The sequence below is a fragment of the Dysidea avara genome, chromosome 3, assembly GCF_963678975.1.
Source record: "Dysidea avara chromosome 3, odDysAvar1.4, whole genome shotgun sequence".
NCBI lineage: Eukaryota > Metazoa > Porifera > Demospongiae > Dictyoceratida > Dysideidae > Dysidea > Dysidea avara.
Window position 1 is genome coordinate 41616664 of NC_089274.1, and position 15744 is coordinate 41632407.

General features: G+C 38.6%; 1 protein-coding gene across 1 annotated transcript in view; it reads right to left on the reverse strand.

Annotated features, from left to right (window-relative positions):
• LOC136248518 (E3 ubiquitin-protein ligase rnf213-alpha-like) overlaps positions 1 to 15744 on the reverse strand; it is a 226598-nt gene that overhangs the window by 61277 nt on the left and 149577 nt on the right. The window contains exons 30-35 of the mRNA XM_066040292.1: positions 3512 to 3597; positions 3293 to 3469; positions 3113 to 3236; positions 1613 to 1944; positions 1054 to 1553; positions 551 to 997 (exon numbers count right to left, since the gene is read on the reverse strand). Of these exons, the coding sequence (XP_065896364.1) occupies positions 551 to 997; positions 1054 to 1553; positions 1613 to 1944; positions 3113 to 3236; positions 3293 to 3469; positions 3512 to 3597 (1666 nt within the window). The remainder of the gene's footprint in view (positions 1 to 550; positions 998 to 1053; positions 1554 to 1612; positions 1945 to 3112; positions 3237 to 3292; positions 3470 to 3511; positions 3598 to 15744) is intronic.

Sequence of the window (15744 nt, forward strand, 5' to 3'; positions counted from 1 at the left end):
TGTGGTCCCTACTACACAGTACGATATATGATAACGTTAATAGTAAACATTTTCATGGAATTCATATATGTCACAGGATGGTTGGCATGAAATTCAGGATTAATAGCATGAGCACTGTTACCAGGAAGATCAATATAATGTATATAGAATGTTCTAGAATTTCCGTTGATAAATCTACAAGTTATTCTAGTGTACTAAACCAGAACTTTTACCATAGCACATCAGTAAAAAGTACTGAAACAAGCTGGAGTAGTGCACGATATTAAATCACAGTAAAACAATAAAAAGTGTTATATCCCTACTGTGCATTTCCATTATGGCATCTTGAGCACAGTAGGGATATAACATTGCTATGATTTAATATCATGCACTACTCCAGCTTGTTTCAGTACTTTTTATCGATGTGCTATGGTCTCTACTCTAGATGAAAATTCCAATTTTTTGTGTACTTGTTATTAAGGGGGTAATTATGTAGTGCTGCATCATCTGTATATACGTACAAGTAAATAACATATATGTATGTAAACATAAAACAGACTGCATATCTTACCACTATGTGGTGGAATTTTCCACTGGCTTTCAATACTATTAACAAACAACCAAAAGAATGGAAATTGACAATTAAATGCAGCAAATACAGCACTATTACTATTAGACTCGGCCGGCTCTATTCTAATATTTATATCAACAATGTCTGTATCACCAAATATTTTCAGCCATAAAGTTTTGATTGTAGAATTTTCAGTTAATAGTAATTGCAAATTGGAGTATCTGTCCACACTGTCAATAAGATGGTTTACTGCATCTGCAATGGCATGATCAACCTTAACAGAAAGTGCATTAATGTAAGATCCACTTCTGTATAGAGCATTAGCATCTAGAGCTTCTCTAATAGCCCAGTCTTGTGCATAAAACCGTGGCTGGATATTAGTTTTAGCCTTTAAGTAATTGATAACATGTTGCAACAATGCTTGGCAAAAGATGTGCTGATCTGTAGCTACAAATATCAAACATACATTACATGTAAGCTTCCATTTTGTATTAGACAAATACCTGTGGAATCATCAAGAAGGCTCTGATGGTTCGTAGGTAACTGAGTCTTCTTCAACAACTGTGAAAGCACGCTAAATCTTTCCATTGCCTTTTCAACCAATTGATTATTGGATTTTAAAAGAAACGAGGGTGAAATACATTGTTGTAGTCTTTTGTAAAAGAGCTCTCTATCGTGATTGTAACAACATAATAATAAATCATTTTTAGTCATTTTTAGTGCTTCTTCAATGGTAAATAGTGAATCTTTTGCTGGCACCAAGCTGTCTACATGATATGATTCCCATTTTCCACCTTGAAAACTGACGAACTTTGTACCACCATTTCTTCTTGGTAGGCCAATTATGAACACAACATGTGTTGTGTTGTTTAGATGTGCTGCTTGTGCTTTTTCATCAAGCACACGATAACGGGCACATGCAATGAGATCACTGTGCTTGTGACCAGAATCACATTGAATAATTATTAAGTGATCATCTGCTATTTCTCTCTGGAACACTAGCCTAAATGTAAATTTAAGCAACCATATGTACGTATACACAAATCAATATAGTATAAATACCTAATTTTGGAGCAAAATTGCATTTCAGTGGTGAACTGCTGAAGTGGAATAAAAGACACCTGGTCTTTACGATACCCAGTAGACTCTTGGAGAGATATCAAGTTTTTGTGCTGTAATAGTGTACCGTGTGTGGTTATTTGAATGCACATGCCTTTATCTGAAGCATGGCTAAGGCATTTATTCAGCAAACCATTCAGGTAGGCGTAAGAATGCATTCTAAAATAAATTTCCGAAACTTCTTTCCAATCAGTGAGTTGCTTGCTAGATTTACACCTCACCACTGAATCTGGCGTGGCGATTCGCAGTAGGTACTCCTTACTTTTTGATAAAGCCTACAAAGTACATAACATAGGTTACAATTATGGCACATATATTCACTATATGTACGTATATGTACTTCCATAATATATGTGTGAAACCTACATAGTTTGCACCAGTAGTAAAACAAAACATGAAACTATAAAACGGATGAAATTATGCATGCTATAAAATATACAAGTATTACTCAGAAAAGCAAGGTCTCAAGTCAATTAAATGTTATTTGACTGCTCATGGAGAATTCTAATATTTTGTTTTGTTCTCATGGATTCAAAAGTAAGCATGTTACATGTGTTTGGTTGCGCTATAAAAAATTGTCAACTGAAATACCTTCATACTTGTATGCACAAGTGAATGTGTGGCTACAACTATACTTTGGTGGTTTAGTCAATTCTTCGTGAACATTTTTAGCAAAATGTCAACAATGTAGAACAACATAAACAAAATTTATGTGACTGCAATTTTAAGCATGTAGTTTATTTTCTGTATACAGTGGAACCTCAGTTATCTGAACCTCTTGGGTCCATAAGTCTGAAAACTCCGTATCTCTGAAACTGTGCATAAATAACCTTAAAATAGCATTAAAAAAACTTTTTTTTAAAAATATCAGTATTTTTAACTACCCTAATGGAACAGTCACTACTCTAATAGAGCAGCCATTTCCGTAGTTCGGTTAACCGAGAATCTGGATAAGTGGGGTCTGGATAACTGAGGTTCCACTGTATATAGTTACTGCACAAATTGATCTTTTTGCTCTAGTGCTACACTGTAATAGTAAATTTCACTGCTAATTTCTGCCACAACATGCACTATTTTTACATAGTGATATTCACTACTTTTGTAGTGACCCTCACTACATAGTAGCGATTTTCACTACATGGTAGTGAGGGTCACCACAAAATTAATAGTGAACATCACTACACTAAAATGGTGAGTATTGTGGCAGACGTTAGTAGTGACCTTTACTGGTTGTGTATAATTTCACCACAGTAGGATGAAACTTATTCCTTGATAAAAATACTGAGATAATAAAAAAAATCCGGCAATTGTGTGATATACATATACTATGTCTAAGAGATATTGCGCATTTAATAAGGTAAAGAATACATAATAACATAGGGTAACCATATACATGTGTGTAATAGATGTGTACTGTTTTGTACAACAGTTATTAAATTATACCTGTTTTTCCCAATCATTGTCACTAAACTTGTCATGATCTACAACCTGACATACTTTGAAAACGATAGATGCTGGTGTGTCAGGTTGATAGCCAACAAAACAATCTCCAGGCTTGAATTTAACACTATGATAGTAAAAAAAAAAAGTAAGTGAAATTAATTAGATGATGACACAACTTACGTTTTGTCGGTGGACACTTTAATAAACTCTTTAACCCAAGAGTCAATCTTTTCCATTACAGTTTTTTCTTCATTGGTCAATACAGTTGAAGCAACTAAATAATGTTTCTCAAGACGATTAATTAATGGAGTAGGAAATTCGTCATACACTTTATCTTTGTCAGCAATTAGTATCAATCTAAACATGACATAAAATTATAAAATGAATGATGCAACAGACCTGAAATTTTGATGAACTCTGCATTTTATTCTGTGACTTTGCAATCCCAAGTCAACATATCTTCTATTTGATAAAGTCATGTAGTACTAGTAAAGAAAAGAGAAGATAAATGCCTTATATGTTACCAATCTGCTTAAATGCTATAAGAGTATGGAGTACAGTGCACATAACACATTTATGTCCATGTTTAAAATACAAATTTACCTAGTAAATGAAAAGTTAACAGATCAGGCACTTGATGGGGGGGCATGGGGCTGTATATGAGAACTAACAAGCGCATCCTAACTGGAATGTACTAATGAGGTATTGCATCATTGTCTGTGCACTATGGGATAGTGGCCCCCACTGAAAGTCCCAGCTGCTTCTACAGTAGTTTGGCAAGTCAACTGCTCCTCTTCTCCAGTTGTCTCTACTATAGTACACTTAGTACTATTAAATTCTGTGCTTTCCCAGCGTTTCAACTATACTTACAATGCTGTAGACTTCCCATTTACCATCTGCTGATGAAGCTATCAACAAAGTGCAGTACTCAATCCAGCAACTCACACGGCTGTCAGCCGAAGTTCTACAACTCCACATAGTTAACTAGTTAAACATCCCAATACCTTGGCTAGGTGTGGGATCTCTGTACCAGTTTTAAATAGTAAGTATATATGCATATCTTCCATTCTACATAATTATATGGCTGTGTTGCTTTACGCTGGATTGAAAACCAGTTACCAAAAATTCTTTTGCAACTTAGCTATGAATGAAAATTATGTGTAAACAAGGCCAAAGGATCCAAACATATAAAGGTGCCTCACTTGGGCAATTTGAAACAGTGGAAATTAAAACAGAAATAGAAACACAAAGTGGAAGTGGTCAAATCTTCATAATAATGTATGTTTGTTGCAGTAAAACCCTTGTGCACCCCTGTACACATGTTGGAGTAAAATCCACGTCTAGTGGTAACCTCTTATAGACAACCTTGTTACAAAGACCACACTCTTTGCAAAGACCACACAATAATGAGCCTGTAGATCCCAGACACATAATTCACGTCTTATTGATCTCATTAATAAAAACCACCTCATAATTATTTATGTCAAGTAGACCCCAAACATACCTAATATTTACTTCATGCGTGACTTTAGTATTAATTACAGTGTATAGTGACTATGTCAAATGTAGCAATAAAAGTGTGTGGCGAGGTTAAGAATTTGAGGATATGGAAGAGATGTGATCTTGTCCATTGAAACAAGTTGACTATACTGAAAAAGGCTGCTGGAGGGGCAAGTATACAATATTGGCAAGACAAACGTAAGTGACATAAAAAGAATGAAGATAGGTTAAAGAAGTTTAAATTCTTCAATTACGTTGCTATGCACTGCTAAGGACGTGCCTGTTAAACAAACTGCTCTAATGCACAAAAGTATCTTCTAAACTGTTTTATAGTTTGACTATAGTGTTTTTTCCCACAAATTCTCTTGAAAAGCCTCAAAGCTACTCTTCATTTTTGTTCGCATATGTTGGGGATACGCTCCCTTTCCAACTCGAAGGGATAGGCTATTCCTGGTAGTTTACAAGACCTGTACTGTTGTCTCTCAATTGTTAAACGCCTGTAAAACGCGAAGGGAAGGTAATTCACAAAGGCTGAGGAGAGTCGCCACACCCGTATTTCAGACCGCCAAAAAGAAACCACCTCAGAGCAAAGTTTACCATTGCGTAAGTTAATACAGACTTCATTTCGCTTTTATTTCTTCAGTAAAAGCTGCTTTACCATTAACGATTTTGCTCACGTGGGTGCGTACGGACAAACATAGATAGGTAGATAGATAGGTAGATAGGTACACACACTTCTATGAAAACAATTTCAGTAAACCAGGCGTGTGCCCACAGCCAGCTGTGTATAACTGTGATGAAATTGATGTGTACTATCAAAATTTGCCAGCTAAAAGTCTTGCAGCACCATCAGAGAAATGAGCTGCTGAGATGAAGAAACAAAAGGACCATGTGACATTAATGGGCTGCAATAATGTTGCAGAAACTCACAAATTTCCACTGATGGTAGTGGGTGAGGTTCTTAACCCAAGGTGTTTCAAGCATGTCAACAAAAAGACATTGCCAGTTGTTTACTACAACAAAAGGAATGCTTGGGTTGATTGTGAAATGGATTTATCGCCATTTCATTCCAGGTATCAAAAAGCATTTACAAGATCAAATCCTCCAGTCAAGGCATTGCTGTTGCTTGATAATGCTCCAGCTCATCCTGAAGCTGAAAGTCTGATGAGTGATGATCACTGTATAAAAGCTATGTTTCTATTACCCAATACAATAGCACTAATTCAGCCAATGGACCAAGGTGTACTTGAGGCTCTAAAGAGAAGGTACAGAAGATGTTTACTACTGTTGGAAGACAAAGGTGGGCAGTCAGTGTTTGAGTATGCCAACCTGAAAGATGTGGTTTATATAGTGGCTAGTGCAAAGGTCAATATTTCTGCATCAACTTTCAAAAAATCATGGAATAAATTGTTGAAGTTTGGAAAACAAGGCAAAGATCAAGGAGCCACTGATACAGCAATAACTTCACAAACTGATTCTGAGGAAGTAGATGCTACCACTGAGAATGATCATGCAGCATGCCAACAGATGTTGCATTTTCTAGTTAATGATATATCAGATCAGGAGATTTCCAAATGGTTGAGTCAAGATTCTGATGACCAAGGATATCAGTATCTTACTGATGCAGAAGTGATTGATCAAATCATGACCACTCCAGAAGAAATGGTGGAAGCTGATGTGACTCTTCTCGTTCTCAACAAGTGATAACATATGAAGAAGTGACCAGACTTACGGACAAGTGTTTAACTTGGTATGAACGCCAAGATGAGTACACTGCCACATCATTAATTGTCTTAAAGAATGTAGGGACTTAGCTGCACAAAAGATTTTAGTAATTCTAAGCAACTTACTCTTGACCACGTTCATTCAAATTAACTCCAGAATCATACTCTAAAAGCTCTTTGCCATGTTAAGACCACATAGTTATATATACTTAGTTATTTGATGATTCGCAATCTGAATGTTTCACCAGCCTTTAGTCCCATGGGGACAGATTTGTGAGGGTCCACTGTACAGTATTTTCAAGATCTCAGTGTAGAAAGATACTTGATAAAACTGCTGGAGTATCTATTATTACCTCTAGAAGAGTATGGTTGGTAGAAACATAAGACTTTTTCTTTAAATGTTGCTGTTTGTTTTTTTTTTGTTTTAAGTTTTCTCCTTGCCATGCCCACCTTATGGTTTCCATGTTGTTGCTTCATGTGTCTGAGGATGCACCACAATTTAGTTTCTGTATGTCGTACATTACTTTCATCATCAATGATGGTTCTCTCTCTAGACACCCTGAATTTTCATATTACTATTTAGGTGACTGCTCTATTAGAGTGACTGCCCATAGCGTATCCCAATCTTGTTTCTAGAAACCATCGTTGAGCTGGCCTTGTCCATCCACTGTTACTCTACATGTAGCTATAGTAGGGAATCCTGACTGTAGCCCTGCTTTCCCTTGTCCCTAGTATCCACTTTCACAGTCCCTGTCCTGGTTTTACCTCTCTTGTCCCTGTCCCCGTCCCAGTTTTATTGTACTCCTCTGGTTGCAGGAGGGTGGCAGTATTGACGATTGTTGTCACTGGAGGTTGGTGATGGCTCTCGGTGTCTGATGACGGAGGTGGGCAATAGATTAACGCTATGTAGAGAAGTATTGCTTACTGAAGTGGTGTTATGCAGCAATTGTGCCATTAGGGATGATAGTTGGACCTGCTGTTTGGTATTCAGGGTTAACAATGGTGCAGCTGGATTGGAGGGCAATGGAGTAGCTAGGACACTGCCTTGAGTTGGTATAGGAGCAGACGACTGGGTAGCTGATGCTGACATGTAGGTGGGTGCAACAGTAGTTGATGTAAGTACTTGTAGGGGGTGTTATGAATAACATTGTAAAGATGGTGAGCCATGATGGCCAAGGCGTCAGCAGTGACGAGATGGCATGATGATATTGTACAATACTTGAGTAACATCGCAGAATATTAAAAGTCCCTATCTTTTGAAGCAGTGGTATCACTGTATCATCTAAATCCAATGTCTTCAACCATTTTGAAAGTCAAGAGCAACAGAGCCCAATGCACCAACAACTATGGGAACTATAAAAATTGGCATGTCCACAACTGTTGAATCACAATCTGTAAGTCACGGCAAGCTTTTCTGTAGTTTTCATCTTTATATGGGAATCACCAGGTATGGTAACATCAATAAAGTAGCCTTTGTTATTCTGCTTATCTACAACAACAATAACTGGGCGATTGTGGCAGATGGGTTGATCAGCAATAACAGGCAAATCCCATAAATCTTACAACTAGAATTTTCTACAACTGGGTTTGGCTGATGTTTCCACCAACAACTACAACATTGTAGTTAGATGATAGTTTCCAATGGATGAACTGTGCAACTTTATCATGCCTATGTTTCTATGCAGTTTGAGCAATGAAGGAGCAGGAACTTGTTGAGTGGTCTATTGTTTCATCTGTTTTCCCACACTACTGACAAAGTGGGGAAATATCTGTCTGCCCACAATTTTGTTTTTAATAACATTAGTTGGAATTGCTTGCTCTTGGGCAGCAAACAGAAAATGCTAATAACATGGCTCTTAGTTCACCTTCTCCTCTCTTGGTTCACCTTCAACTTCATTGTTTTCTGTTTCATCTGCTGTTAACTCTACAGCAACTGGTGAAGCTACAGGGATATCACAAAAGGCATCTGCTAAATTCACAGCATCTGTCTTACCATTACCATTGTATAGGTCAGCAAATGTCTCTGGGTGGTTTACTTTCAGCCATTCCATGTACTTTTCATCACATAAATTGTACCCTCCTTCAAGCCTTCGCTGGTAACATGACAGTGTTTCTGGTGACATGCTGGATGAGGTACTAATGTGTTGCTGAATTTCTCCACTGCAGTATGATCACTTGTTACTACAGTATTCTCCTGTTGCAGGCTAGCCTCAGAGTTAACAACACTGATGCTACAATCAATGGCATTTGGGCTAAATGGGTACATGCCACATTTTCGAAACCCATGTGGCTGGATTCACTGTCATATCCCAAGCTTCATTGAGAAACCCAAAAAATTGGTATTTTGTTATAGCCAGACTAGGACTTGACTAAGTTAAATGATGGCATACTTGCTGCCAATTCTGCTTGAGTGATTTGAAAACATTTGCATCTAGAGGCTGGCTCTCGTGTGTGGTGTGCGGTGGCAAGCAGAAAACGAAGACTCCATATTCCTTAGCATATTCTATTAGTTGTGGCTGATAGTGGGAACTATGCCCATCCAGAAGCAAGAGGATGGGTCGAGCACCAACAGCATGAAATGCTATACAAGCCAGCCTCAGAAAAGTTCTGAATCCACCCAACCTTTAGTGCTTAATCCATATGCAGTCCCTACCACTTCATCTTTCCTCCATTCTATGTGTAGTTGCTTCGCATCAAATAACACGAAAGGTGGAATGCAATGACCACTAGCACTGACACATGCAATCACAATGATTTGACTTTTATTTCCACTGGTTCTGTATCTCACTTTCTTTTGTCCTTGTTCAGCAACTACTTTAGGAGCATGGCCATCTAAGGTTATGCCTATTTCATCCACATTGTAAATGAATTCAGTAGTCTGTTCTCTGTGAGCACATCCGGAAAAATAATCAGATATAGCTTCTTTGTTAAGTAGTTCATTCTTACATTTGCTGTGGGATCATCCATATGGTATGATAGTTGCAGCTGCTGTTGCAAAAACCTTGAAACCATCCATGTGATACTTCTAGTGTATTCTTTTTTCCATTTTGTCAACAGCTACATTCCCTGCAATGTACCGTACTTCTTTTCTGGTCTTTCCATACCCAGCCTGTGCTACCTCCACCAAAAAGTTTGCAAACTCGACTACTGACAGCAATGGCTTGGGCCCTGGTTTGACACCATGGCTTACTTTACCAGAAATTCTGTCATGCAAAGTGGATTTTGGGACACCACGCTTCTTCAGCTTGTAAAATAGGGATGTTCTCATCAGTCACTGCCTTCATTGCAGCCTCCATATTCTTGTCTGTTCATTGTTTCCACTTTTTACCATGCATCTCAGTGTTGAAAGCTAGAGGTGCTGATCTTTTTAGTGGTATACCTTGTCTTCTCTCATTATTCTTTGGCAGCAAAGGTTGGAGCGGTGGTCAAGATCTAAATGTTACTATTTCTGGTGGTGATGTTCCCACAACCATTGCTATAGCCTGACAACAGCCCTTCCAAACACTATGATAAAGCAGTTACACTTACTGACTAGTCATAGTTTTATTACAAACCTTATCACAATATCAGCTGTAGTTAAAACAAACCAATGCTGAGGTCAATGTCAGTCATGTGCTTGCCAGTTATTAATACACGCAATGATGTCAGTTACTGTAGTACAACACGCATCCAATATTTGAAATACTCATTGCTGTTTATTGAGTCATTCCGATAATTGATTACTTATGCCACTATTATTATATTTAGGGTGACTGCTCTATTAAGGTGACTGTTCTATTAAGGTGACTGCTCTATTAAGGTGACTGCTCTATCAGAGTAACTGTTCTACTATGGTACCTCGATCTTGGATGGTTTCTGATAAAGGATGGATGGAAACCACTCTAAAACCATCCTTGAACCAGCCCTGTCCACCCACTGTCACTCTACATGTAGCTATAATAGGGAGTCCTTAGCCTGCTTTTCTCCTGGCCCTAGTATCCGCTTTCACCATCCCCTGCCCCATCTCGGTTTGACCCCTCTTGTCTCCACTTTCATCCTGATTTTACCCCACCCCCAACAATTGTCAATACTGCTCTACAGCAATCAATCGACCATGCCTCTCAGCCAATCATCAACACTTCTTCACAACTATCTATAGCAACCAGCCACGCACTGATGATGACTGTCCACACCTTTTAGCAACCACTGATGATGATTGCCCACCACACCCCCTTCCCCCATTGGCGAATGCCACTACAGCAACTACCTATCTCCAAGCCACCTTCCCCTGACTCTGCAAGCAACCGCACCATTAACTGCTACTGTACCAGTGCTGCCATCCATTGTGCCACACCCACCATATTGCCACCTACCTACCCAGCAAGTTACTTGACCACCGCACCACAAGCCTGCCAACTAGTCAGTGATAGTATGCCACCAGTACCCACACAGCTATGCCAAAGAATACTGCGAGGTGAGTTTATTGTGTTGTTACATAAGGCCTCGTTCCTGGATGCTAGTGCTGACCCCTCCACATCTTTGCAAACCCCCATTACAAGGATTTCTTCCTTCACCATGTGAATGGAAGCATGGAATATATATCTATCTGTTATAACTAGTCACAACCTCTCCAGGGCTCTAGAGATATTATCATATCAATATTATGATTAGCACAGCTAACAAACTGCTGTCTCTTCATAGCTGGCGTCAATATGATGCCAAATTCTGCACATTAGCAACTGCCCAACCTTCCACCCAATGGGACTGCAAACACCATGACTTTTGGATGGAAGGTTATTTTTCAGTTAGTAACCACCAACAATGGCATTGGTCTTGCCCATTTCTGTAGGTCAACTTCCTATTTTCCTGAAAACTGCCCTAAGTTTCCCTTTCGTGATGGCAAACCAGCTTCTATACCCTCAACCTTCTGAACATGAATGACCAATACGTGGAGAATTCAATGGGGGACATTGCACAAGACCTGTCCACAGGTATTGCCATGTCTGCCTGTCCTACAAGGGCAATCATCTCCAGGTTATAGATGTCCTAGAAACCAGGTTCTGAGGCTTCTGGATGACCACTCACTCTCGGGTGTGAATACAGTGATAGACAATTGCATAATTTCAGCATGCCAAAGCAGACATCAAAATTATGCACAGCACAAGATAGCATTGTCACACAATCCATGCACACACCCTGCAAAGCACATCGTTCCAAACCAATTATTAGGGCTGTACCGTTACTGATATTATATCGGTATCGATGCCAATATTACGAGTATCAGAATCGGTTAATTGTCTACAATACAGATATTTCACTTGTGTTATATGCATCATTAAAAGTAGTATAAGTACCATAAAAGTGCCTTATTGGTTAAAGTGACTTAGTTGTCAAATGGTAAAAGACTCTCAAGTTACACTGTCACCTAGCGAAAGTTGGCCTGGATCCAAATCCCAGTTTGGTCAAGACCTTCTATTTCTTTTACTGAGGTTTTTTTTTGGTTATTTAGTGGTTGATGTTTTTAATACCATGGACAGAAACAGACAAGTTTGGATAAAAACCTTTTGTGAACAGTCATAAGTACCAACGAACAAAAGGATTAGATTGTTGAAAAGCATATGAATTGTAGTAATTTACCACAGCCATATATATCTAATCAAAAACAGCTAAGCTGTAAAAAAAGGTGCGGCCCCAAAAAGGCCATGGAGAAAGGTGGCACAAAATTCACCTGAATTGGCGTTATTAAAATTTTTACCATTAACCTACTACCATCACAGCCATTTCTTGGCCGCCACCTTGGATTTCACATCTTTTTTCACCATGGCTTTTTTGGGGCCGCACCTTTTTTTACAGCTTTGATTAGATTGCACTTCTTTTTGTATTTGTATACCCCAAAGCCAGCCTATGGCCGGCTTTGGGACTTTTTAAAACTATCTTTTTTATCTTTACCACAGGAAAAAGAAAAGATGAAGCAGATGTACTTTAAATATTTTATCAGTAAATGTATACAAATTATATATATGTGTGACCGGGACTGCGATAATAGGGCACGTGGGCACATGATTTTTGCCCATTGTTTCACACTTTCATCACTCATAACGTCTTGTACCATTCTGCTATGGCATCACAATTTTCGGCTCTTAATAAGCATTTAAGTGACATCATGATGCAAGTTACAGAATGCAAATATACTATTCCAGTACTGAGATACGACCTGTAGAGTGATGGGGTGTAGCTTGTGCCCACATTCCCTATTTTTGCAGGCCGAGTCACATAATTATATAAAATACATAATATTATATTTATTACAGAACTCTCCATGGTGGTTTCTTTATAACTGAACACTCTACAAAGTGACTTCTTCTAGCTGATATTTCTACAGGGTGATTTGTTTGTAGTTGCACTCTCTACATTATGGTTTCTTTGTAGCTGAACTCTCTACAAAGTAACTTCTTCTAGTTGATGTCTCTATAGGGTCAGCTGAACTCTCTACATGGTGGTTTCTTTGCAACTGAACTCTCTACAAGGTGGCTTCTTCTAGCTGATATTTCTACAGGATTTGTTTGTACTGTAGCTGAACTCTCTACATGATGGTTTCTTTGCAGCTGAACTCTCTACAAGGTAACTTCTTCTAGCTGATGTCTCTACAGGGTCACTTGTTTGTAGTTGAACTCTATACATGATCGTTTCTTTGTAGCTGAACTCTCTACATGGTGGTTTCTTTGTAACTGAACTCTCTACAAGGTGACTTCTTCTAGCTGATCTTTCTACAAGGTGATTTGTTTATAGTTGAACTCTCTACATGATGGTTTCTTTGCAGCTGAACTCTCTACAAGGTAACTTCTTTAGCTGACATCTGTAGAGGGTGAATTGTTTGTAGCTGAGCTCTCTACAAGGTAACTTCTTTAGCTGATCTCTGTACAGGGTGATTTGTTTGTAGCTGAACTCTCCACAAGGTAATTTCTTCTATCTGATCTCTGTACAGGGTAAATTGTTTGTAGCTGAACTCTCTACAAGGTAACTTCTTCAAGCTGATCTCTCTATACAGGGTGATTTGTTTGTAGCTGAACTCTCTACAGGTGATTCGTTTGTAGCTGAAATCTCTACATGGTGGTTTCTTTGCAACTGAACTCTCTACAAGGTGACTTCTTCTAGCTGATCTTTCTACAGGGTGATTTGTTTGTAACTGAACTCTCTACAAAGAACTTCTTCAAACTTATCTCTGTACAGGGTGAATTGTTTGTAGCTGAACTCTCTACATGGTGGTTTCTTTGTAGCTGAATTTTCTAAAAGGTAACTTCTTCTAGCTGATCATTCTACAGGGTGATTTGTTTGTAGCTGAACTCTCTACATGATGGTTTCTTTGTAGCTGAATTCTCTAAAAGGTAACTTCTTCTAGCTGATCTTTCCACAGGACGATTTGTTTGTAGCTGAATTCTCCACAAGGAAATTTGGTTGTAGCTGAAATCTCTACACGGTGATTTCTTGTAGCTGAGCTCTCTACAAGGTGACTGCTTCTAGCTGAACTCTCTACAGAGTCGTAGCTGAAACTCTCTACAGGGTGATTTGTTTGCAGCTGAACTCTCTACATGATGGATTCTTTGCAGCTGAAAACTCTATCTAATCCAAAACAGCCAAGCTGTAAAAAAAGTGTGCGGCCCTCAGAAAGGCTATGGTGAAAAAAGATGTGAAATCCAAGGTGGCGGCTAAGAAATGGCTGTGATGGTAGGTTAATGGTAATAATGACAATTCAGGTAAATTTTGTGAAGCGGCACAAAAATTCACCTGAATTGGCGTTATTAAATTTTTTACCATTAACCTACCATCACAGCCATTTCTTGGCCGCCACCTTGGATTTCACATCTTTTTTCACCATAGCCTTTCTGAGGGCCGCACACTTTTTTTATAGCTTGGCTGTTTTGGATTGGATTTCATTTCTTTTTGTATTTGTATACCCCAAAGCCGGCCTATGGCCAGCTTTGGGACTTTTTAAACCTATGTTTTTTTTCTTTACTACAGGAAGAAGAAAAGATGAAGTAGATGTACTTTAAATATTTTATCAGTAAATGTACAATTATATATATAATACATATGTGACCGGATTTGCGAAAAGGGGCCTTCCAAACATCCAATTTGCCAACTTTGACAATTGATAACTTCAGATTGGAAAGAGCTATTGCCTTGAAATTTGGGCAGTGGTGATTCGTTTGCAGCTGAACTCTCTACATGATGGTTTCTTTGTAGCTGAACTCTCTACAAGGTAATTTCTTCTACCTGATCTCTCTACAGGGAGATTTGTTTGTGGCTGAACGATCTACAAGGTAACTTCTTCTAGCTGATCTCTCTACAGGGTGATTTGTTCGTAGCTGAATTTTGTACAGGTGATTTGTTTGCAGCTGAGCTCTTTACAGAATGGTTTCTTCATAGCTGAACTCTCTACAAGGTAACTTTTCTAGCTGATGTCTCTACAAGGTGGTAGTTGGTAGCTGAACTCTCTACATGGTGGTTTCTTTGTAACTGAACTTTCTACAAGGTGACTTCTTCTAGCTGATCTTTCAATAGGGTGATTTGTTTGTAGCTTCACTCTCTACAAGGTAACTTCTTCTAGCTGATCTCTCTACAGGGAGATTTGTTTGTAGCTGAACTCTCTACAGGTGATTAGTTTGAAGTTGAACTTTCTAAATGATGGTTTCTTTGTAGCTGAACTCTCTACAAGTTAACTTCTTCTAGCTGATCTCTCTACAGGGTGATTTGTTTGTAGCTGAATTCTGTACAGGTGATTTGCTTGCAGCTGAGCTCTTTACAGAATGGTTTCTTTGTAGCTGAACTCTCTAAAAGGTAACTTCTTCTAACTGATCTTTCTACAGGGCAATTTGTTTCTAGCAGAATTTTCTACAGGGTGATTTCATTGCAGCTGAACTCTCTACATGGTGGTTTCTTTGTAGCTGAACTCTCTACAATGTAATTTCTTCTAGCTGATCTCTCTACAGGGAGATTTGTTTGTAGCTGAACTATCTACAAGGTAACTTCTTCTAGTTGATCTCTCTACAGGGTGATTTGTTCGTAGCTGAATTCTGTACAGGTGATTTGTTTGCAGCTGAGCCCTTTACAAAATGGTTTCTTTGTAGCTGAACTCTCTACAAGGTAACTTCTTCTAACTGATCTTTCTACAGGGTAATTTGTTTGTGGCAGAATTTTATACAGGGTGATTTCTTTGCAGCTGAACTCTCTACATGGTGGTTTCTTTGTAGCTGAACTCTCTAAAAGGTAACTTCTTCTAGCTGATCTCTCTACAGGGTGATTTGTTTGTAGCTGAACGATCTACAAGGTAACTTCTTCTAGCTGATCTCTCTACAGGGTGGTTTCTTTGTAGCTGAACTCTCTAAAAGGTAACTTCTTCTAACTGATCTTTCTACAGGGCAATTTGTT